Source organism: Rhincodon typus, chromosome 7, assembly GCF_021869965.1.
Source record: "Rhincodon typus isolate 14 chromosome 7, sRhiTyp1.1, whole genome shotgun sequence".
Lineage (NCBI taxonomy): Eukaryota > Metazoa > Chordata > Chondrichthyes > Orectolobiformes > Rhincodontidae > Rhincodon > Rhincodon typus.
Window position 1 is genome coordinate 56,029,730 of NC_063338.1, and position 26,517 is coordinate 56,056,246.

At 40.2% G+C, this 26,517-nt stretch overlaps 1 protein-coding gene across 1 annotated transcript in view; it reads left to right on the plus strand.

Annotated features, from left to right (window-relative positions):
- The window catches only part of slc4a10b (solute carrier family 4 member 10b), a 128,348-nt gene extending 108,115 nt beyond the window's left edge, over positions 1 to 20,233 (plus strand). The window contains exons 17-19 of the mRNA XM_048599217.1: positions 1,324 to 1,391; positions 2,462 to 2,578; positions 20,155 to 20,233. Coding sequence (XP_048455174.1) covers positions 1,324 to 1,391; positions 2,462 to 2,578; positions 20,155 to 20,233 — 264 coding nt within the window. The remainder of the gene's footprint in view (positions 1 to 1,323; positions 1,392 to 2,461; positions 2,579 to 20,154) is intronic.
- The last annotated feature ends 6,284 nt before the right edge of the window (positions 20,234 to 26,517 follow it).

Genomic DNA, 26,517 nt, shown 5'->3' on the forward strand with positions numbered 1-26,517 from the left:
TACCTCCTTTGAAGGAATTCCTGCTTCCACCTTCTGTGCTCAATGGGGGCTTTGCTGGGCGGGGCTGTCCAAAATCCATAAATTTAACTGGCATCCAAAATACATGACACTTCTTGTCTGGTCACTGATTATAATCAGACTGGCCAGCAACTCTCTAGAACAGACCACCTCCCAGATGGGGGCAAAGCTCTCACTCTGACTGAATTATTGCTTTTCTGTCATAATCTCATGGTGGGGCAGCCAGGTTTCGGGTAGACAGACTGACCACAAACTTCTCAGTTGGCAATGGTGCAAAATGCCCCCTGCAAACTACACTTCCACATTAACGTCATAGCCTGGTGGCTGAGACATAATGACACCATTCCCTGAATAAAACCCCTTGTTGGCCACACATTTCCCCGTTGGCCTTGCCCAGACAGTCGTGGAGGTGTGTGTGTGTGTGCACTCACATGAAAACTACCTTTAAGTGTATCCAAGTAAAGGTTGTTCTTCTGTGGATGCACATTGTATGCTGTTCTTAAGGATCTTGAATACATACGTTAATCATTTGGAACATTCCCTAACATCCCTTGCATTTTTTACTAAATTGGTACATTATCAGTAGCATGCTGATATCCCTTTGTTGTTGTGTGGTGGGAGTTGGGTGTAATGTCTTGCTTGTCTGCTTCTGATGGGCACAGGACTCTACTGAAGGAAGTAACCACCTTTCTTTTCCAGCTCCAGCCTGAGATGTTGAAGGAACAGGCTGGCTTCCTTCAATGCAGTGGGGGCTGGTAGGGTTATTATGGTGAGTGTTGAAATAGATCCTTAATTGACCATTAATTGGTCAGTTAAGAGCCTCAGTATCTAGCAGGTAGCTCGGCTAATTGATGACTTACCTGCTGTCTGTATTATAAGACAGATCAGGAGGTGGCGGGAAGCTAACTGTTCTATTTTAGATAGTCCGGACTTGCAAATAAATCATCTGTGGGCAGTAAAATTCCCTTTCATTATTTTCTTATTTTTGAATGCAGCACAGTTGCTCTGAAATGAAACAAAGCCAGTCGGTGTGAATTGCATACAAGATTGTACTGCTGCCTGGCACAAAGGCCCCAATTGGGAGCAAGTTTCAGTAACAAATAATGGTTCCACTTGATATTCACTTATATTTCAATAAGCTTAACCCAGAAAGATGGTTCAGGTTCAGTAAAAGTGCCGATGAGAAGCACAATGATCAAATTGTATGGAAATGGGGAGGGGGAAATTGGAGCCAAAGATTCTGCCATACCATTTATTTGTTCAAGCAAATGACTATTAACAGTTGGGTTTTTGTTAATTCCTAAGGAAGAGCAAATAATGTTGACAATAGAAGAAGAAGGAACAATTCAGTTACCTTTGGATGGAGATTACAGGTAGGATTTTGCAGAAAGCACAGATAAAGCATTTCTTTGAAATACTTATTTGATTACTTGTCACTTTGATTAGACCCTTGTCATGTGACTCTTGTACCTATTATGTTATTCCAGCCATTTGGTTTGTCTCTAGCACCATCCTATTTTTTATTTTTTGTAATTATTAATCCGATCATAGGTCATTCCTTCACTTGCTGTTCAGCTGTTGATACTTTACTCACACTGTTTGATACTTTTGATCACCTGCAAAGGCCTGTTATTCAGCCTGTCAGCACTTCATTCACACTATTTGTATTTATCTCTTGACACCCTTAATTACCTGGGATTGTTTTACCATTATCTCTCTGTGTATAAATTCTGTGCCTGTGCGCTTCCCTCCACTTCACCTGACAAAGGACCAGTGCTCCAAAAGCTTTTGATTTCAAATAAACCTGTTGGACTGTAAACTGGCATCGTGTGACTTCTGACTTTGTTAAATAATAGCATTGACGAAGCTTTGAGGCCTGAATGTTGTTGGTAGTTTACAGTTCTATCTTCTGACTCACTCCCTGAGACCAACCCTGATCTGAAAATGCCCAAGCAAAAGGCTGAATATCAGCTTCTTTGAATGCCTTCAAAGTAGCTTTTGTTGAATCAGTGATAAATGAAACTGGGGTTGAAAGTCTAGAGTCACCCAGCTCAAGTCTCCACCTGTCCTTGTCCTCCACTTGCTATAGGTGGTCCCTAGTCCTGTTTATGCCTCGGTGAAAGCCTGAAACCCAGCAGACATATAATGGACAATAGGGAGTTCTGACCCTATGACTTCTGCTTTGTATCAAAGGATTGTGCATTCTCTTGACAAAAAGAGAGGAACAATTACCTCCATGTCCATGTTGGTAGCTAATGCATTTTCTAATTTTTTTTCAGTTTGTGTGAAGATTCAGTACATGTACATTGCATCTTTTACATTAACTACATAGTATTTCATTCAAATTATGTTGTAACTCTGATGAAATGTTAGCACCAAACATTTAGCAATCATTTAGAAAGAATGGTGACTATCACAAGAATAATTTTTCAATCTTCTTTAGGGACGATCCTTCTGTTATCAACATTTCTGATGAAATGGCCAAAACTGCTGTCTGGAAAGCACTCCCAATGAATACTGGAAATGCAAAAAATAAAGACACTTTGTTTGCATCAAAAAGGTATTTTTTATATCTCCATTCAGTTTCTTGGTTAGTTGATAAATGTTTAATATTAATATCTTTTTGGTAATCTACACTAAGAGCAAATATTAAAGAAGGATATTAGTGTTTAAAATGTTTGGAGGAGGAATGTCTTACTTTTGGAATTTCTAGCTACTGCCTGCTGGATTCTAAGTTTCTGACATGCTGGGATTGGAGTAAGTGTGAGGGTGGTGCTCAGCAGTGTGAGAGAAATATAAAAGTAACTGCAGCATGCCAGTATAGTTTTTAAACCCAACCATTATAATATCATAGCATTACCTGGTTTGCTGAACGGTTAGCTTAAGTGGAAATGCTGACACATGTGGTGGGACAGTGGCTCCGTAATTACCATTGCTGTCTCACAGTGCCAGGGATACTGGTTCAGTTCCAGCCTCAGTCTGTGCGGAGTTTACACATTCTCCCCGTGTCTGCACAGGTTTCCCCTGGCTGCTCTGTGAGCTACTCCCACAGTTCAAAGTTGTGCAGGTTAATTGCAATATATAGTCATATAGCATGGAATCAGACCCTTCAGTCCAACTAGTCCGCACCGACCATGTTCCCAAACTAAAGTAGTCCCGCTTGGCTGATATCCCTCCAAATTTTTCCTATTGATGTACCTGTCCAAATTTCTTTTAAATGTTGTAACTGTACCTGCCAATACCACTTCCTCTGGTAGTTCATTCCACACACGAACCCCTCTCTGTGTAGAATCATAGAATCCCTAAGGTGCTGAAACAGGCCATTTGGCCCAAGAGGTCCATGCAACTCTCCGAAGAGCATCCCACTCAGACTCAACCCCCTACCCTTTCCCTATAAGCCTGCATTTCCCATGGCTAATCCTCCTAGCCTGCACATTCCTGGACACTATTGGTAATTTAGCATGGCCAATCCACCTAACCTGCACATCTTTTGACTGGGAGGAAACCCAGGCTGACATGGGAAGAATGTGCAAACTCCAGCATGAAAAAGTTGCCCCTCATGACCCTCATGGACCCGTGATAAAAGTCCTAGCCTGTTCAGCATCTCTCTGTAACTCAAACCCTCCATTCCCGGCAATATCCTGGTAAATCTTTTCCGAACCCTCTCCAATTTAATAATATCCTTGCAATAGCAAAGCGACTCGAACTGCACACAGTGCTCCAGAAGAGGCCTCACCAATGTCCCGTACAACCTTAATATGAATATCAGCATGAATATCATTGATGGACCAGGCTTTTGGGGTGATATCTTTGTCTATGGAAATGATGGCCACCAGTGAACATATTGAATGCCACTTTACTTGGAATTCATATTACCCTAATGTTGGCCACACTGATCTGCAGCAAAGTTCTCTCCAGCTCATTGCTAGCATAGTAGTAGTGGATCATGAAAGGGATAATGATGAAATGGGACTTGGAACAGCCAGGTTGGCTCAAGGCACTTTTTCTTCTTACCCATTGCTGCTGCCTTCACTTTAGTTAATACCACACTTGCAGATTTGTTTCCTGATAGCTGAGTCCGTTGCCTCACTGTTAAATGGGGTAATCTTTGGCAGCACTCTGAGGGGCCCCAGCATTCAGAGAATTTTAACCATATGCACCTTAGCATTCAAAACAAAAACTGAAACATTCTCGCTCTACTTCTGTTGAAGCCATAGAGGGTAAGAACCATCTTGATGCACTGGAAAGGAAAGATTTGTAATTGTACAAGGGTATGCATATGATTGTGTAGTACATTACTAGAATGTTATGTTTCTGTTTTTGTTTTGAGCCATGAAAATGTTGTCTATTTCTACCATTTCCCATCTTGCCCATTTTTGCCTTCAGCATGGCAAATGGGTTTTTAATTTGTGATGGATGGTAAGATAAGAATTGATATGTAGTAAGACCATAAGAAATAGGAACAGAAGTAGGCCATTCAGCCTCTCAAGCCTAGGAGACTGCACCGACACTCCTCACTTCCTCTTTCCTGTCCTTTCCCCTACCCTCCATTCCCCTACTGATCAAGAATCTATTTATTTCAGCCTTAAGTATATACATATACTTTGCCCCTACAATTCTCCATGGCAAGGAGTTGCAAAATCATGACCCCCTGGGATAAGAAGTTCCTCCTCATCTCAGTCTCAAATTGACACCCCTTAATTCTGATACCCTCTGGTCTTAAACCTTCCCATAAAGGAAACATTCTTCTCAGCATTTACGTTGTCAGGCCGCTCAAGAATTCGATATATTTGAATGAGATCAACTTTCATTCTTCTAAACTCCAGTGACTTGAGTCCCAACCTGTTCAATCTTTGCTTATAAGGTAGTCCGTCCATACCAGGGATCATCATAGTGAACCTTCTCTGAACTGCCTTCTTTGAAATAGTACCTTAAATAAGGGACCAAAACTAACCACAGTACTCCAAATTTGTCTCAGCAACACCTTGTACAGTTGCAGTAAGGCTTCCCGACTCTTATACTCTAACTCCATTAAAATAAGGCCAACATTCCATTTGTCTTCCTGACTACCTTCTGCATCCATGTGCCAGTGTTGTGTTTTATGCAAAAATCCTCCAATGGATCTTTGTATTGCAGCTTTCTGCAGTTTTTCTCCATTTAACTAATACTGTTCTTTTGTTCTCCTTTCCAAAATGAACAACTTCACATTTTCCATCATACTCCATTTGCCACATTTTTGCCCTACTTATCAATATCTCTCTGCAAACTGTTTGTATCCTTCTTGCAGTCTGCCTTTCCACCTATTTTTGGTCATCTGCAAATTTAGCTACAGTACATTCACTTCCTTCATTATAAGTTATTAATAGATATTGTAAAGTGGTGGACCCAGAACTGATCCCTGTACAGCCCCTCAGAGCCAGTTGGACACTGCTGGAGTGTGTTGTCTTGGGAGTCCTCAACATTGACCCTGGATCCCATGGAATTTCATGGTATCAAGTCAGTAATGGGCAAGGACATCTCCCAGTGATAACCATCAACAACCCACCACCCCTCCCATCAGCTGATGTATTGGTAATCCTCCATGTTGAACAAAAACTGGAAGAAGCACTGAAGGTGGCAAGGGTGAAGGATGTACTCTTGAGTGGGAGACATAAATGTCTAACATCAAGTTTGCCTCGGTACCACAATTACTTGCTGAGCTGGCTGATTTCTAAAGCATATATCTGTTAATATTGGTCTGCAGTAGGTGGTGAGGTATCCAAAAGGAGGAAAAGCCCACTTGAACTCATTTTCACCAATCTACCTGCTGCAGGTGCATTTGCCATTGCAGGCACGATGGGCTGAATGGACTTTTTCTGCACTGTAACAATTCTTTGATTCTATATTGGTTGAAGCAGCCACTACAGTCCTTGAGAACACAAAAATCCATCGTAATATTGAGGATACCCTCCACCTTGTTTGCCAAACAGTCTATACAATCTATACCGGTCTAGCAAGTCAAACCTAGATATCCAAATGACTCTGTGGGCTGCTATCAGCAGAAAAATTGTACTTGATCACATCCTCATGGTAACCTCATGGCCTGGCATATTCCCCACTCTACTGTTATGATTAAGACAGGGGATCAAAGCTGGTCCAATACAGTCTGCGGAGGGCATGTCTCAAGCAGGACCAGATATACCAAAAGAAAGGGGTCAACGTGGTGAAGCTATAACATTGGACTACTTGCATGCCAAACAGTGGAAGCAGCATGCAATAAACAGAGCTAATCTATCCCTCAACCAATAGGTCAGAACTAAGATATGCAGTCATATTATGTCCAGTAACTGGTGGTGGACAATTTACTTACTAAATGAAAGAGGGGTCTCAACCAGAATTGTCACGTGTATGATTTATCTTGTCTTCCTCATGAGGTTCACAGAATCACAGATGCTAGTCTTCAGCCAATTTATTTCACTCTGTGTGCATATCAAGGAATAGCTGAAGGCTCTTTATGCTACAAAGGCTATAGGCCCTGTTGACACTGTGTCAACGTATTTGAGGAGACTTGTGCTCCAGAATAAGCCTTGCCCTTAGCCAAGATGTGCCAGAACAGCTTCAACACAAGCATAACATATGTTATGTCCACAAAAAGTGCTGCAAAACTAATGTGCCAGTTATTGAATCATCAACCGGCTCAGAACAACAGAAAAGTGATGGAATACATTGTCAACAGTGCTATCATGCAACACTTAGCAATAACTTGCTCATCGATGCTCATTTAGGTTTCTCCAGGACCACTCAATTCCTTACCTCATCACAGCCTTGGTCCAAACAAGGACAAAAGAGAACTCAAAAGGAGAGTTGCGAGTGACTGCCCTTGACATCAAGGCAGCATTTTAAGGCATCAAGGAGCTCTAGTAAAACTGGAGTCAATGGAAATCAGGAGAAAAGGCTAACACAGGTTGGAGCCATATGTCACAGAAAAGAGGAGAGGGAAATTGAATTGTTTTTACTGTTCTCCTCTTTCCATAACATCGTTAGATTTTAATTTATATTATTACTTTCCTCTTCTTTTTAATAATAGATAATGATATGTTTTGCCAAACCCCGTTTGTAAAGTCAAATTTAAAATGATGCACAGCACATTCTATTGGGTAGAAACAAACTTTTCAAAATCAGGAGAAATGGTTTAAAACACAAATCATCCATGCATGTATCCAGGAAAGGAGAGAAGTTGCAAATTGCAATTTATTTAAAACCAGAATTAAAGGAATTAATTCACGTGAATTAGTGTTTTGTTTTCAGTTGGCTGTGCAGAGTCCCTTTTGCAGGACAACTAAGATAGTTGAAAACCTGGAGAAGGTGCCATGTTTGTAAGCTGGGAAGGTAAATTACATATTTCTTTCTAGTAATCAGATTTTGGAAAGATATTTAGATCAAATACAGGCATTTAGTTAAGCTTGGAGTTGTTCACTCTTCTGGCTTACAAGCCGACTGACTAATAAAAGTCAAAGTGGTATAAACAAAGCAGATTCAAACAAACCAGGTTCAGGCACATAACTAGAACTTCTGATTGAGAAATTCAGCTAATGAGGTGGATTTGATGTTCCCTCTTTAGAAACCATTATTTTTTCATGAATAACTGGGTGTCAGTGGTCTCATTTGTTCAGAACTGAATGAGATACACATCTCATCTAGACTTCTGTATTAACTTGGCTGGAATTTTCATACATTGCAAGGGCTATCACATTCTAGGGCATCATGAGTTTTGCTTTTCTCAAGCAATTACGGGAGGTAATTTCTGGAAGTAATAAACTTGCTCATTCTGTATACGATGTAGTTTGAAATATTTTCAAATCCAGCAAGTGTTCATTTTTGAGTCATTTTAAACAAGGTCTTTTGTCTTAAAGCAAGAAATTATCTTTCTCATCTCGTCCTCTGGAGATTAAAAATGCCTAGTATGAAGGAAGATGGTTGTGGATTTTTGCATCTTGGTATCTCAGACACAGGGCATTGTTGCAGAAGTTTCTCAAGGTACCTTCAGCTGAAAATACCACCTCAGATACTACTACAATGACCTTCCTTCCACCATAAGTTCAGAACTAGGTTGCTCATTGATAATTGCATGCTTTTGTAACTGTTCAGACTATGAATCAGTCTATACCACCATTCAGCAAGGCTGGAAAACATTCAGGCTTGGGCTGATACATGCAAGTAACATTGGTGCCACACAAGTATCAGGCAAAGACCATCTCCAACAAAAGCGAATCTAGCCATTGTCTCTTGTAACTTGGTGGCAATATCATTACTGAATTCCACACCAGCAACCTCCTGGAGGGTCACTATTGACCAGAAATGGAACAGTTGCCAAAATATTGTGACTACAAGAGAAACTCAGGGATTTGTAATTTTGAAGCAAGTAACTCACTTCCTGATCGCAAAGCCTGCCCACCATTCTGAAAGCTCAAGTCAGGATTGTGGGATGGAATAATGTCCACTTGCCTTGATGAGGGAAGCTCCACCAATGCTTAAGAAACTCAAGATCATCCAGGACCCCCGATTCACCAACTTAAAAATTTCACTCCCTGGAACACTGACAGTGAAAGCAGTGTATACCATGGACAAGATTCATTGTACCAACCTACCATGTTCCTTTGACAGGACCCTTCCAAGTCATGTCCTCTACTCCTAGAAGGATACGGGCAGTAGACACATGGGAATACCACCATGTGCAAGTTCCCTTCCAAGCCATGCACCATCCTGGATTGGAACAATATCCCTATTCCTTCATTGTTGCTCAGTCGCTCTCCCGAATAGCACTGTGAATGTACCTACCACAAAGAACAAGAGCATTTTCAGAAGGCATCTCACCGCCACCTTCTCAAAGGCAAGTACTGCAAGACAACGCATGCTGGCTTAACCAGTGACAGCCACCTGATGAAAAAGAATCAGAAAACTCAAGACCGATTTTCTTTATTCTGAGGTCCTAGGAAACACTTCTATTTCCTCAGTCACAGCTAATCTCATCATCTCACTGCTCACAAACCTATGTGGGCTCCCAGTTAAACAGCACTTCACTTTTAAAATTTATATTTTTGCTTTCAAATCTTAGAATCCCTACAGCATGAAAACAGGCTATTTGGTCCATACTGAGCCTCCCACCCAGACCCACCTTCCTAAACATTATGGGCAATTTAGCATGGCCAATCCACCTAACCTGCACATCTTTGGATTGTGGAAGGAAACTGGAGCACCTGGAGAAAACCCAAACATATATGGGGAGAATGTGCAAACTCCACACAGACAATTGCCCAAGGCTGAGATTGAACCCAGGTCCCTGGTGCTGTGAGGCAGCAGTGGTAACCACTGTGCTATCCCCACAAATCCTTCTAGAACTTCAGCCCTCCATATCTTTGGAATCCCCTCCAGCTCACAACCCTCCGAGTATGCCATAATATTGTATATCCACCGTTGATAGCCATGTTTTCAGCTGCCAAGATGCTAAATTGCACTGTTCTATAAACTGTTTCATGTCTCTAGCTCTCTTTCCTCCTTTAAGAGGTTTCTTAAAACCTGCTTCTTTGATCAAGCATTGGATCATTTACCCAATATCTCCTTATATGGCTTGGTTGCATATTTTGTTGAATAATGCTTTTGTGAAATGCCTTAGGAGAGTTGCTGTGTTAAAATCACTTTGTAATACATAAGGAAGGTTGGTTAGTTCAGTTAACTGGATGATTGTTTTGCAATGCTGAGAGACATTAGCAGCATGGGGTTCAATTCCCATGTTGGCCGAGGTTACTATGAAGGTCCAGCCTTTCCAACCTCACCCATCACCTGAGGCACAGTGACCATCAGGTTAAACTCAGCACCAGTCCTCTATCTCTCTCTCGCTCTCTTTCTAATGAGAGAACAGCCTATGGTCCTCTCAAACTATGGAAACTTTACTTAGAAATACAAGTTGTTGTTGCATAATGCACCAAGACATTGAGGCCATTACGGCATTCTTTGTTCAATAGAGAGGCCTGATTTGCTACTAATGAATCCTTAAATTTACTGATTGCAATTATGTCTGAAGGTTCAGGTTCTATGTGGAATATGGTCCTTCCCTGCTTCCAGTCTTCTATTGTTCACGCTGACACTAACCAATTTCCACTGCAATGTAGCAACAACACATCTATGATCAACCAATGCTGATGGATGCCAATTTTCTTGAACAGTGCAGTTCATAAGAGCATAAGATCTAGGAGCAGGAGTAGGCCATCCGGCCCCTCGAGCCTGCCCCGCCATTTAACAAGATCATGGCTGATCTTTTTGAGACTCAGCTCCACTTATCCGCCCACTCACCATAACCCTTAATTCCTTTACTGTTCAAAAATTTATCTAGCCTTGCCTTAAAAACATTCAGTGAGGTAGCTTCAACCGCTTCACTGGGCAGGGAATTCCACAGATTCACAACCCTTTGGGTGAAGAAGTTCCTCCTGACCTCAGTCCTACATCTGCTTCCCTTTATTTGAGGCTATGCCCCCTAGTCCTAGTTTCACCTGCTAGTGGAAACAACCTCCCTGCCTCCACCTTATCTATTCCCTTCATAATCTTATATGTTTCTATAAGATCTCCCCTCATTCTTCTGAATTCCAATGAGTATAATCCCAGTCTACTCAGTTTCTCCTCATAATCCAACCCTCTCAACTCTGGAATCAACCGAGTGAATCTCCTCTGCACCCCCTCCAGTGCTAGTATATCTCTTCTCAAGTAAGGAGACCAAAACTGCACACAGTACTCCAGGTGTGGCCTCATCAGGACCCTATACAGCTGCAGCATATCCTCCCTGTTTTTAAACTCCATCCCTCTAGCAATGGCAGACAAAATTCCATTTGCCTTTTTAATTACCTGCTGCACCTGCAATCCTACTTTTAGCGATTCATGCACAAGGACACCCAAGTCCCTCTGCACAGCAGCGTGCTGCAATTTTTTACCATTTAAAACATAGTCCATTTTGCTGTTATTCCTACCAAAATGGATGACCTCACACTTATCAACATTGTACTCCATCTGCCAGACCTTTGCCCACTCACTTAGACTATCTATATCCCTCTGCAGACTTTCCGTGTCTTCTGCACACTTTGCTCTACCACTTACCTTAGTGTCATCTGCAAATTTTGACACACCGCACTTAGTCCCCAATGCCAAATCATCTATGTAAATTGTAAACATTTGCGGTCCCAACACTGATCCCTGAGGCACACCACTAGCCACTGACTGCTAACCAGAAAAACACCCATTTACCCCTACTCTTTGCTTTCTACTCGTCAACCAATCCTCTATCCATGCCAATACATTACCTGTAATACCGTGCAACTTTATCTTATGTAGCAGCCTTTGGTGTGGCACCTTGTCAAATGCCTTCTGGAAATCCAGATACACCACATCCACAGGTTCCCCATTGTCCACCATGCAAGTAATGTCCTCAAAGAATTCCACTAAATTAGTTAAACATGACCTACCCTTCATGAACCCATGCTGCGTGTTCCCAATGGGACAATTTATATCCAGATGTCTTGCTATTTCTTCCTTAATGATAGATTCAAGCATTTTTCCCACTACCGAAGTTAAGCTAACTGGCCTATAGTTACCTGCTTTTTGTCTAATTCCCTTTTTAAACAGTGGCGTCACATTGGCTGTTTTCCAATCTGCGGGAACCACCCCAGAGTCCAGTGAATTTTGGTAAATAATTACTAGTGCATTTGCTATTTCCCCCATCACCTCTTTTAGTACCCTAGGATGCATTTCATCAGGGCCAGGAGACTTGTCTACCTTTAGCCCCATTAGCTTGCCCAGCACTGCCTCCTTACTGATAATGATAGTTTCTAGATCCTCACCTGCTATAACCTTCTTGCCATTAGTTTTCGGAATGTTATTTGTGTCTTCCATGTGAAGACCGACACGAAATAATTGTTTAATGTCTCGGCTATTTCCTCATTCCCAGTTATTAAGTTGGCCTCCTCATCCTCTAAAGGACCAATATTTACCTTCACCACTCTTTTACGATTTACATATTTATAGAAACTTTTGCTGCCTGTTTTATATTCTGAGCTAGTTTACTCTCATAATCTCTTACTCTTCCTTATAACTTTTTTTGTGGCTTTCTGTTGGCCTTTAAAGATTTCCCAGTCTACTAGTTTCCCACTACTCTTTGCTTTTTTGTATGTGTTTTTTTTCAATCTAATACTTTCCTTTATTTCCTTAGACATCCATGGCTGGCTCTCTCTTTTCCTACAGTTCTTCCTTATCACTGGAATATACTTCTGCTGAGCACTGTGAGAAATTGTTTTGAAAGTCCTCCACTGTTCCTCAATTGACCCACCGAAAAGTTTTTGCTCCCATTCTACCTTAGCTAACTCCTCCCTCATTCCTTCATAGTCTCCTTTGTTTAAGCACAGGACATTGGTACTGGATTTAACCTTCTCACGCTCCATCTGTATTTTAAATTCGACCATACTGTGATCGCTCCTTCCGAGAGGATCCCTAACTGTGAGATCATTAATTATTCCTGCCTCATTCCACAGGACTAGATCTAGGATAGCTTGCTCCCTCGTAGGTTCCATTACATATTGTTCAAGGAAATTATCGCGGATGCATTCTATGAACCCCTCCTCAAGGCTGCCATGACCGACCTGGATTGACCAATCGATATGTAGATTAAAATCCCCCATGATAATTACTGTACCATTTTTACATGCATTAGCTATTTCTATGTTTATTGCCCACCCCACCACAATGTCATTATTTGGTGGCCTATAGACCACACCTATCAGTGACTTCTTCTCCCTGCTATTCCTAATTTCCACCCAAATGGATGCAACTTTTTGTTCAGTAGAACCTATATCATCTCTCACCACTGCCCTGATATCATTCTTAAAAATCAGAGCAACACCACCTCCCTTACCTTCCTGTCTGTCCTTCCGAACAGTTTGATACCCCTGGATATTTAACTCCCAGTCATGACCATCCTGTAACCATGTCTCTGTAATGGCCACTAAATCATACCCATTTGCCATGATTTGCACTGTCAACTCATCCACCTTGTTTCGAATGCTCCGAGCATTCAGATAAAGTGCCCTTATGCCAGTTTTTGCACCTTCGTTTTGGGTCCTATTACCTCCATTACTAACAGCCCTTGAGTTCTCCTTCCCTTTAACTTTTTTCCTAATTTTCGATGGAGTTGAAGCTTCCTCGTCACCTGCTAACCTGCTGCTTTGCCTTACATTAATTGTTATTCTCCCTCTACGCTCACTTCTCCCAAATCCCCCCTGCTTACTCGTTTAAAGTCCTATTAACCATCCTATTTACCCTTTTCGCCAGAACACTGGACCCGGCCCTGTTCAGGTGGAGTCCATCCCATCGGTATAGATCCCTCCTGTCCCAGAACTGATGCCAGTGCCCCATGAAAAGGAAACCCTCTTTCCCACACCACTCTTTTAGCCACGTGTTTACTTCCCAAATCCTCGCCTCCCTATGCCAATTTGCACGTGGCTTGGGCAGCAATCCAGAGATTATGACTCTTGAAGACCTGTTTTTTAATTTTGTTCCTAGCTTTTCATAATCCCGAAACAGGTCTTTTTTCCTAGTCCTGCCTATGTTGTTGGTACCTACGTGGACCACAACAACCGGATCCTCCCCCTCCCTCTCTAGTATCCTCTCAAGCTGGTGAGAGATGTCTCACCACCCTGGCACTGGGCAGGCAACACACCATGCGGGATTGTCTATCCTGCTCGCAAAGGATACTGTCTATCCCCCCGATGATGGAATTCCCTACAACTACAATCTGTCTTTTTGCACCCCCCTCTTGAATGGCCTCCTGGACCATGGCGCCATGGTCAGTTGACTCATCCTTCCTGCAGCCCTGTTCCTCATCCACGCAGGGAGCAAGTGCCTCATACCTGTGGGACCTTAATTAAAGTTCAAGGGACCTTAATTAAAATCCTGCACAAGTTAGCGCATGAGACTATTGTATTTATGAACTTTACACCGAAGAACCAAATTTTGATCCAAAATATTACCATTGCGTTATACAATTTTCATTTCTTTATTCATTCACAGGATGAGGGCATCACTGGCTAGGCAGCATTTATTGCCCATCCCTAATTGCCCAGAGGGCAGTTAAGAGTCAACCACATTGCTGTTGGTCTGGAGTCACATGTAAGCCAGACCAGTTAAGGATGGCAGTTTCCTTCCCTAAAGGACATTAGTGAACCAGATGGGTTTTCCAACAATTGGCAATGGATTCATGGTCATCGTTAGATTGTTAATTCCAGATATTTATTGAATTCAAATTCCACCATCTGCCATGACGGGATCTGAACCCAGGTCCCCAGAGCATTATCTGGGTCACTGGATTTACAGTCCAGCAATAATACCATTAGGCCATCACCTCCCCCAATTACAATAGGACTTTCAGGCCTTTACTTTTATTCTACCATAATTTATCATTTTTTTTCCTTTTGAACATTTTGATTCTTGGTTGAGGGCATCCATTAAACACTGTTTACCTTCCTGTGCCTTGATAAAATGGACATTCTTCATGACTGAACCTTCCCAGTGAAGGGAAGATTTTGGTAAAGAAAGTATATCAACAATGGAAAATGTGACATGGAGTACCACATACCCCTTCTGAAATTTGCCATATTTTCCAGGCAGTACAGGTACAAAATTTAACCTTGAGCATCAAACAGGTTATTCAGTCATGTAGTATGATATTGACAAGCCTCTTCCTTTCCCACTTTCATACTTAAATACTAGTCATCATTTGAGTGCAGTCAGAAGTAAAATTACTTGTGATTTTACCCTCTCAGAAATTTGCAAATGAGTCTTAGAAGAAGAACTTGGGTAAGTGACACATAACTTGATCAAAGAGACAAAGTTTTAAGCAGCATCTTAAAGGAGGAAAGAGGCATAGACATGAAACAGTTTATAGAGGAAACCCTGCAGTTCAGCAACTTGGCAGCTGAACATGTGTAGAGTAATATCAAGCTATTCTCAGAGGATTGAGGGTTGGATTAATGTTCGCCAACTTAGAAAAGAATGACAATGTAAGCTGAAGCCAACTCGTCATTATCATCTCACTTAGACGCTGGGAAAGTTGGAGTTTTTCAAAAAATAAGACTTCAAGAGACATTTGAAAGTGCAACAAATGGGTATCTGAGATGTTATTCACATTACCATTATTCTAAGCTTGAGTATTTCAGTAGCTATTTTATAACGCAAATGAAAAAGGTAAGTCAAATAACCACCATGAAAATTAGTGAAACAATGATAAATCAATATATTTTGCCTTTTGATGCAAACACTGCTTAAACGTATTTCATTATTTAAGGAGATGGTCTGGTCAAGGAGTTCAAATAAACAGATCATTTTCAGGTTGTAAGTTTCTAACTGGTGGTCAGTGCTTGAGCTCCAGTTATTTATAGGTATCAATATTTAAGATGAACAGATTGAGTGCAGTTAGAAAATAGGCTTTGAAAAGGATGCAAAGCAGCCACAAAGGGAATTAGAAGATGAAGTGAATAGGCAAAAATGTGGCAGATAGAGTAGTTTTGGAATTGTGATGTTATCTGCTTTTTGAGGAGAAACAAAACGCAGAACATTCAATAAAACATGAGAAACTGAGAAACATTTGCATTCAGAGGAACCCTTGTACATGAATCACAGAAAATTAACATGCAGATGTACTGAGTAGTTAGGAAAACAAATGGCATGTTGGCCTTTCATGCAAAGCAATTGAAGAGAAAAGAACTCTTACTTAATTGTATGTGACCTTGAAAATAGCACTTCAGGAGTGCTATGTACAGAGTAGGTTACTTCCCCCAAGGAAAGATACACCAGCTTTAGACGGAGGGCATCAAAGGTGATTAACCCATGAGGGAAGATTGAATAGAGTAGGACCTCTAGAACTCTGCAAACTTGACCAGAGAAAACCTTTTTCCTTCTGCACGGACATCCAAGGTCCATGCATGGCAGCGATCTCCAGAACTGAGGTCAAAGCTGTGATCCATGTCGGCATGCTGATTGCATGCACGGAGTGCCCATGGTGAGGGGCCTTGGGAAATGGGCTGGGTGACTCTGTAATAAGGGCAGAGGTTGTGGGTGTAGAGCTGGGCTGGGTGCAAGGCTTGCCTTCATGCTTTGGCAAGATGTGGAAAATTAATTTAAAAAGCTATTGAAATCCAAAGCAGCCCTCATTCCCTTCTCTCCCACACAAACACTCCCCATATCACCCAAAATTATACCCATCCCGATGCTCATTCATGCCAGCCCATGTTTTGCTCACAACAACCCTGCCAACTTCTGCTCCTATACCCAACCACCACATTTCCACGTCGCCCTATGCCAAACCATATCCCCACTCGTCCCCAGTGTCCTTTATAGCTCATGTACCAATTTAGTATTAACATGCTAACACATGCCCTTCATCCTCCATACTCATCTGGTATCCATCATGGGTAAACATAGGAACTGTGCTGACACAAAATTTGGTTGTATCAATTGATGACATTACTATATAAAAAAGTCATTGATTTAAAAGAAATGCATTCAAATTTCTTCAGTGAACTCTTATGAAAGCAAGCATTTGTATTCTGCAACCACCTTAAGCTGTCATTCAGCTTTTTCATTTAACAGGCAGCTCACTATTATCTTTTAATTTAGTATAATCAGGCATGCAGTACAAATGGTATGAAGGTAATGCAGACATCTGTAAAAAGATAGAGAAAAATAACAAGAACTTTGTTCTTTATAAACAGAACACCAGACTTTCTTTTAAATTTAAAGCAAGGGAGAGTTAAACACTTGACAACTTTGACAGATATCTGGCAGTTCGACTGCTTTTTGACATAATTAACAGCTTTCGTATAAACTTGAAATGTCACTGATAATTTTGACAGTTCTTTGACAGTCTTGGCAATTATTTAACAGTTTTGGAAGTTATTTGCCAGATTTGACAAATCTATGACAGTTCTAATAAATTTATGCATCTTAAAGTAAATTATGACTTACATTTAAAAATTCCATAGAATACCTGACTGCACAAACCCCTGAGGTACTTGACCATTTTTCCCCAAAGCTGTTCCAGGGATAAGGGGTATCTTAATTCTCCAAAGAGGAAACCAGGCCATCCAAATGAATCCACAAAGTTCAGACTTGCTTTTAGCAGGTCCTGTATGCATACTCCCAGTTCCATGGTGCAGAGATTTCATAATCTCACTTTATGAAGGGAAGTATTGATTTGAATATTGATTCCAGCAGCCTTCGTAAAATAGACGTGTGCAAATGCTGACCTGATTCCACTCCACACCCACAAAAATGGATAGCTTGTATTCGGGGAAATTTACTTCCAAATTTTATTCACTTCTGCCATGATAGACAGGTTTTCTGTAACGGCGAAAATCTGAGCCCAGGTCCTATATTCCTTGCAATTTAGAAGAATAAGAGGTTAGAATAGGAGAGATGCTAGAAGGATGTTTCCCATGTTTGGGGAAGTCTAGAACTACAAGTTACAGTATCAAAGTACAAGGGTGGCTGTTTAAGATTGCAATGAGAAATTTCTTCACAGAAGGGGTTGCATATCTTTGGATTTCTCTTCTCCAGGATCATTGAATAGTGGGTCAGAGGTCAGAAGGGAGGCCTGAATAGATTAATCCTGCCCCGTTTTCTCTTATCCTTAGATTCGTATTTTTATGGCTTGGTATCAAATGCTAACAATACACTTGTGACTCTATTGCTTCTTGTTAGATAAATTATTAACCATCATTTTGATTGTTATTTTGTGGTATTTTCATTTCACACAGAATAAATGGTTAAATACATAATTTAACAGTCACTGTTACAGCAGATGGATAATTTATAACCTAGGCTTTACAACTGGATTTTATAATCCAGAAATTGTTTGTTATGTATAATTGATATTGACGTACTTATATACAAAAGCCTGGTTTCTTGTAGTGGCAGGTTTGGAAATAGCAAAATATGAGGAATTTTAATAGATGAAGGGCACATAAAATATGGTTTCCAGCCCAGCAGCTTTTTACCCATCTTCCCCAGAATATAGCAGATAGGTAGGCACTATAATTGGAAGCCTTATTTCAGTCAATAATCAAAGGTCAGCTGAGCTTGTTTCCAAGTCAGTTGACTGGAATAATATGTTGCCTTCACCATAGTAAGGACAGGCATGGGCAAGTGGGTGAGAGTGAGTAGAATGGCTTTTGAGATCAGGTTGAATCAGAAGGGGAAGGATGTGGGACACAGGTGCCTTGTACACACTGAGGTACCCTCACCACATCCCCTTCCCCATCGACTCTGTACTCCTGCACATGTTCTGCTCCCTCCGTAGCTTCTTCATTTCTTCACCACTGAAAAAACCTGGGACTTCTTCCAGCAGCCATTGTTCTTCCCCTGCTCCTCTTTGAAGTTACAGCATCCACTATTGAGCTGTGGCATTGCTGGGGCTGTTAGTGCAGCTGGTCAGTCTGATTGGTTGCCAGCTCTTGAGGATGGGCCCTTCTCTCACTGAGGAACAGAAGTTCCACTTTAAACTAGTTTAGCCCATCTGCAACTCATTTTGCCTGTGGAGCATGTTTCTTTCTAGTCGATTAGGTTTTGGGTGACTTTTCTTCTGTGGTTGGGATATGGGGTCTGTCCCACCCTCCATGGTAGTCTGTTCACCATAAAATCTATAATGATTTGGAAATAAGCAGCAGGACTGGCTGGGTCTGTGGAGAGAGAAATGGGTTATGCTTTGGGTTGGACCCTAAAGTTGGGTGAGATGGGCTTCCTAATTCTTTATTGTTCACAACAGTCATCTGGCAGTAGGTTTCCCTTGGTTGCCAATCAGTGGCTAGATTGCACTCACCATTCAGGATGGTGAATGGAACTTAAATTTGAGAGGCTAATCAGAGACCTTTCAACACAAAAAGAGCTGTGGTCTACCATTATTGGGTATACAGAGAGTGAGCAGGCCTCTGTTGAGGTATCCTCTCAATAACTTTACAGAATGTAGAATAAAAATGGCCACAGTCACCAGAGCAGCAAAGCGTAGCTTCTCAGTGGGAAGCTAGCGTGGAACCAGTAATACATGGAAATTAACATATTAGTTGTACTGATCCTCTATTTTGAAGTATACAAAGTAAGTCAGATCAGTGTGTCTCATCCAGCAGTCTTACTGCTTTTATCTTTGGTGTTGAGACTACCTTTAGCCAGATCAGCTGGTGCTGGCTTTGTCAGAATCTGCCTAAAGCACTCTCCTCACCCCCACTGGTCTCAGACAGTTGGCCTTTAACATAGGAGCTTGACAATTATTTCTCGCACCACAGGTGCTATCGGACATGCTGAATATTTCCAACCTTTTAGCTGTTTTAAATTCTAGTTTTCTAACATCTGCAATATTTTGCTTTTGAGATATGTTTAATTCCTCCATTAAATTTGGCTTCATTTCAGAAAGAGTGGAAATTGGGGGAAAAATACTGTCAGTACCATATCTTGTTAAATATGTATAGATGAAATGGTGATGTGAATATGGTTGTGCTGAATGTCTGAGACAGGATTAACATCTCTCTTAACCTACTGTTTCATTCCATTTCTGTCATAAGCTCCCCTTCCTTACCTCTATAGAAGCTAGTTCCCCAAAGGTAAGTCTATCTTCCCTTTGACCTTTTTGTCATTCATGCCTGTGTTACCTTGCACAGTTTCTTATCACTCTCTCTATTCATATTAATTTAAACTAGCTGTGCAGACGATACGGAAGCAAATATAAAGAAAAAAAATGTTCAAACATTCTGATGAAATATGAAAAAACAAAGTGGATCTTTAATGAGGTTACCCAAAGTATAATTTGATTGTGTTCCGTGTGCACAGTTGAAGTGTAAAAGGTTTTAGTTTTTTTCATTTTACGGTTTGCATAAGGCAGATTGAACTGTTTGCTTAAACACTATTTGGATGAAATATGACTTGCTAATATAAGATTTCATTTGAATTGCACAGTTTCCTAAACAGTCGCATGGAACATCCTACTTGTTGTTACTCACTGTTATATTCAGTTGCATTTTGGTTTCAGCATATCTAAACCTTAGCAACTTCAATACTTTTCTGTCTTTTTTTCAGTTCATATGCTAATCTTGAACGAAGGAAAGAGAAGAATGTCGACTCAGGGAAGGGTATCGACAGGGAAACATGTCTTTGATCTATTTTATTAATCATTTCATGTTTAACCTGCTCAATGAAAAAATAGTGTCATATTTAATTATTCAATCAAATTCAATTCCAAATTTACTGGTCTTGTAATCTAACAATTTACCATTAAAACCAGCAAATAATAACTTATGAACAGTGTTGGATGCACTAATATGCTATTAGGTACTAATAAGTATTTTAAGATTTTACATGTGAAAATATTAGTGTATCAGGTGTGCACTTGATATAAAAAAGCTGCAGTTTACTTCTTGTAGCATATTGGTCAAATATCTCATCTAGATTTTATAGCTGTAATTTGAAAGTTAGTATTTGTGATTTTACATTTTAAATATGTAGTTATCTACTTATTTATATTGCTTTATAAGGTTATATTTAGACAGCTATTCAGAAGTGTTAAGTTAGTGTTGGCATTATGTACTATTCAATAACATATTTTAGATGCTTTTCATAACCTCTGTATTTTATGTATTATGCAAACTGCAAAAGCTTTATCTGGGAGGCATATAAGATGATATATATTTCCATAGAGTGAATGATTATGTAAAATTAATATATTTACCACTTTAGATCCCTTTCTAAATCTACTCTGAGTTAATTTAAGAACAGTTAGCAAGTTAACAGATTTGATTTTACTTACTGTTGCAAGGTTAGTAACACTGGTCAAGCAGGGAGTGTTTAGGATCTAATGTGTTAAAATATCCAATGAGAATCAATGAGAATGAATGATTTTCTCATTGTTGGTAAAATGTAATATAGTAATGATAATACCATAGTTCTATTTCTGAAAAAAGCACATTTTGTCAACAGGTGAAGTTAGCTGTAACAAGTTGCTACTGTATTGTTGCAATAAGAGCGGTATGCCACTAACAGGATACTGCCATGATGTAAAAAGATGTTCTGCTTATCATACACGAATAATGTGGCATACAAGTTTCAGTGCTGATGTGATGCCAATGCATGTGTCCCAAGGACAGGGGGATTACAATTTCGGCTGTTCACAACAGGCAAGGTATTTATCATACACCAAAAGCCCAAGCTTGCAAAACTCAAAACCTCGAGTTCGACATTTTATGTAATTTCATGTTTGGACAACATTTGCTAAATAGCCCTGAATATGCTAGGAATTATACTGACAACCGGTTTCTGATTGTCATTTAGGTTCATAGTATGGTACTGTTGTGTGTACTGGAAACTATACATGTTCATCTAAAGGGTTCTGTGTTTTGAATATAGAAAGAACATGTACACACATTATATCTGTTTTAACCTAACAAAATAGGGAACAGACAATTTGTTTCATTCTTCAGGGCACTGCCTTGAATAATTTAAACTGCTTGTTTTAATGTAAATAAAGCTTGGTAATTGACTGTCAGTCATACAGTATAGAATGTTATTTTGTATTCTTGTGATATTCTGATGAGAGCAAGATAAAGAAGTTCGACAAAATGTCTTTTTTCAGCGATACCCATGCTTTTTACTACAAGATGAAGATTCCCAGTAATTCTAATTAAAATTGCAATATTAAAGAGGCTGTTTATTTTGCATAGCATACATAATTTATAGTACACTTTCACTGTGTATTTTAAATCAGGGCTTCCCAAACTGTGGGTCAGGACATTTGAAATTCTGGGTAGCACATTCTATGGCAGCAATGGCCAACTGTGAAGGTCTAACTGTTATAACAGCTCTGCTTTCATTCTGCCAGACAGGCTCTCACTGTAGTAGGCACACTCCCCATCACACCTTCCACTCCCAATTCCCACCCCACCCCATGCGGGTCTCCTTCCTTGTATCATAGTTCTCACTTAGAGGTCAGGCAATTTTCCGATGTCAAAATAAGGATACAATGAAAAAAGGTTTGGGAAGCACTGTTTGAAATCTTTGCAATGTTCTGACAAAGAAACAAAACCAGCCATTCATTAAAGGGTCCATATTGTTTCTGTGAACCTGTTCAATCCAATAGAAAAGCAAAAATTTTCATTGTGAAATGAATGAAGAACAAAATATTGGTAATCTGTGTACAAAATAAGAAGAATGGGCATGTAATTTTGAATTTTCACAGAACATTTCTCTGTAGTACACTTAAAGTACAAATTTTGTTAATTAAATTTAGAAATCTCACTTTATTCATGACATTACAAACCTTCCTAATGTATGTAAATTTATTGGTTAAGATCTATTAACACAACTGGATTTTTCATTAGTGATTCAATTAACATTATATCTGTATATGATGGCTGAACATTAAAATTCACAAAACAATTTATTTTAATCTTTTTTTGATGAAAAGCTATACTTCCATAACAAAGATTAATAACAGTAGTTGTTTTATGCAGAAATGTAAATACAGATTTATTCTATATGGATCAGTTCTTCTGTATCTTTAATGGCATTGTTATGTTGAACAGCCCTAAGAGAATACAAATTTGTTTCTTTTTAAAATTGCTATTCTTGTAAAATGTGATAAAACAAGGTAAGCATAATTTATCGTATTAATATGTCTAGTGTTGTTGATTAAAAAAGTTAGAATCTACAACTGGGTTTTACTTTCACTATGAAAATGTTTGGTTTCATTTTGAATCCATATTGATTATAGTCTGCTTCTAAAATACCTATTATCTTCTGGAACATGAAATATCAAACTTGATGGGAGCTTGCATACCCTGTTGAGCACTTAGTTTGCTGCCATCAGCACTATGAATCTGAATCTGAATGGCAGCAGCTGGGATCTGTTGATCTCTACTGCACAGAGACATCATAAGACCTTCACCTGTGCTGCGATTAAAGCTGAGACAGTAGCCAGCAGGCATTCCAGCATGGATAGGTCAGGAAGTGTTACGATTGAGTTTCTTAGTATTTACACAATAGAATATATGGGCTGAAAACTCAGCCCTGTACTATGACGAAGTCAGATTCCTCCATGGCCCTGCCCAGTGAGTACAAGTTGACTGGCAAGCCTACCAACACACTAATTACTTTGGTATGCATCATCCTCAAAATATCCTTGTCATTCACCTCAGTTGTGCCTTCATCTAAGTTGTCTGTAGCAGTATCCAGCAATTACACTCTAAGGGCATGTGAAGTGCAAAATCTGAGATGCAGGCTGCATTGTAGGTCAGGTGACTGGTTCATTCTGAGAGATCTATTGTTGCTATTTCACTTCCTCAGAAGGCTGCAGTATCTGACTAGCCAGAACTCTCTGACTATCTGAAAGCACAAATGCATAAAGAGGCAATAGCTGTGAGAGAAAGATGAATGAGATGGAAAGCAGAAGGTCCACTGCAGTTTCTATTCGATTATACCTATCACAAAAAGGGTGAAGAGTGAAGAATAAATCACTCGGAGATAGCAAGAACTGCAGATGCTGGAGTCAGAGATAACACAGTGTGGAGCTGGAGGAACACAGCAGGCCAGGCAGTGTCAGAGGAGCAGGAAAGTTGGCGTTTCGGGTCAGGACCCTCCTTCAGAAAAAGGGTCCCAATCTGAAACGTCAACTTTCCTGCTCCACTGATGCTGCCTAGTCTGCTGTGTTCCTCCAGCTGCACACTTTGTTGTCCCTGAAGAATAGAGAAAGTGTGTAAGAAAGAAAATTTGTCATAAATATTGATGACCTTGGCAAAACTGTGGCATTGAGATTCAATCTTCCTTCTGTTCAATGGATTTCCCTCCTGATGTGGGGTAACTTTCCTGCAAGAAGGGGGACACTATCCATCAGTGTCCTTGAATGATGTGCTTGCCATTGCTGAACATTCTTAGCTGGCAGATAGGCGTAGAGTGATGTCCACAGTTGGAAAGACCAAAAGATGTGTAAGGGTGAGGCATCTGTATGCATTGGGATATTAGGGTTGATTCTTGAGTCTCAGGAGATGCTGATTGATGTGATTGATGAGTGATGGGAGTGTGGTGAAATGATTGGTGTGAGAGTTGGGTAGTGTGGTGAGTGTGACTTGCAGTGTGCAGATGCATTCACTCACTTTAACACTGAATAAGGGCAGCTCTGCTGTTTGAAGGTCAGGCCACGAAATGTGCCAATTTGGCATGGGCAGCAAAAGTCTGGGCTAATAATAAAATCAAAATGCTGCAGATGCTGGGAATCTGAAATAAATACCGACAATACTGGAGAAACCCAGAAGATCTGGCAGCAGCTGCAGAGAGAGAAACAGAGTTAACATTTCAATCTGGTATCATTTTGTTCATGAAGAAGCCATTTTGGACACACAATTTTAATGTTGTTTCTTTCTCCACCGATGCTGCCACACCTGCTGAGAAGTATGTGCTTCTTAGCTGATCAACAAAAGCAGAGGCATGGCAGAGTCACAGAATGAGAGGGTGACTGCTGTCACCCTGAGAGAGAAATGCACCTCTCCTTTTTTCATCTTTTCCACCTTTTCATCTTTGGAACATCAAAGAATCTCAAAGCATGGTCTCTACCCCATCTATCCACTATTCACTCTTCTTCCTGCTTGTCACATGAGGAGCTGTTGAGGACTCTGGATCTGTATTCGATGTAGTTTAGAAGAATGAGGACAGTGGAGGTGAGGGGGAGGGGTGTGGGTTCTCATTGAAACTTACAGAATACTGACAGGCCTGAATAGAATGGGTTTGTAAAAGATGTTTCCACTAGTAGGAGAGACTAGGACCTGAGGGCACAGCCTCAGGTTGAAGGGATAACCCTTTAGAACTGGGTCAGAAATCACACGACACCAGGTTATAGTCCAACAGGTTTATTTGAAAACACAAGCTTTCGGAGCCTCATTCCTTCTTCAGGTGTTACTAAGAGAGGTGGAATCAGCCACAGAATAAAAGATCAAAGGGTCACACCACTGATGAGGATGTATTAAATGAATCTAAGATGCTGTTAACTCTTTAATCAGTAAGAAGGTTTTAATTGATTAATACGTACACATAAATCCCCGAATTTCTTTCAACTCACTACCCTGAGAGAACGAAAGTTTTTTTATCAGTGTAAAGAAGAGGTGATATTTTATGTCAGACAATGCATGTTAGGTGTGAGGCATTGTTTAGAATCTGAGATAGTAGGAACTGCAGATGCTGGAGAATCCGAGCTCTGCTCCTATGATGCTGCTTGGCCTGCTGTGTTCATCCAGCCCTGCACCTGGTTGTTTAGAATCTGTTGTGTTTTGGTTTGGAGTCAGACTGGTTTTATTTCTAAAGTAGGAATTTATAAAATGGCACATTGACTGACTGTCTATAAGTTGTGTGCTTTTTGAATAAAACAGATTGTATCTGCAAATACAAATTCACCCCATAGATTCACCTGTGTGTGTGTGTGTGTGTGTGTGTGTGTGTGTGAAGGAGGGGAGAGAGAGAGAGAGATTATGCTGTTTGGTTTGAGTATCCTCCACAAGGGGAAATAAATTTTCAAATCCCCTAAGAATATATTTTGTTTCAATAGTCATTCTTCTAATCTGCATTCATCTAAACTCCAATGAGTGCAGACTCAATCTACTGAACCTCTCCACATAATACAGTCCCTCTGTACCCTGGATCAATCCAGTGAATCTTCTCTGGACTGCCGCCAATGCCAGTATATCTTTCCTTAGATTAGGAGCCTAAAACTATTCACAGTATTGCAGTTGCAGTCTGATTAACGCCTTGTATAGTTTTAGCAAAACCTCCCTTTTTTATACTCCATTCCCTTTGAAATAAAGGCCAACATTGCCTATTACCTACTGGAGTTTTTTTATGCACAAGGTATCTCAAATTCCTCTGTGCTATAGCTTTCTGCAGTCTTTCTGCATTTGAGTAATATTCAGCTCCTCTAATCTTCCTGCCAAAATGCATAACCTCAGATTTTCCCATGAATATAGTCCATCTGCCAAGTTTTTTCCAATCATTGAATCGGCGTATATCCTTTTGCAAACAGTCTTTGTGATCCTCACCACTTGCCTTCCCATCTATTTTTGTATTATCTGCACATTGGCTATAGTATATTCACTTTCCTTATCCAAGTTATTAATGTATAATACAAATAATAGTGTTCCCCTTGCTGGTTTTCAGGGGCTAAAATTTTAGTCTCTGGCTGTACAACATTGCATTGATAACAATGATCAAAAAGAAGATATGTTAAAATTATACATAATTACAACTTCTTCCCCAAATGTACTCATTATTAATACACAATAACAATGCTTATTCATGCAATTTATTTTGAGGAATGAAAGTAGTTAGGAAGGAAACACCACAGAGTACTAATTGACTGAATTATTATGGGCAAGTATTCACCAATAGGCTTACTAATCCTGAAGTTGA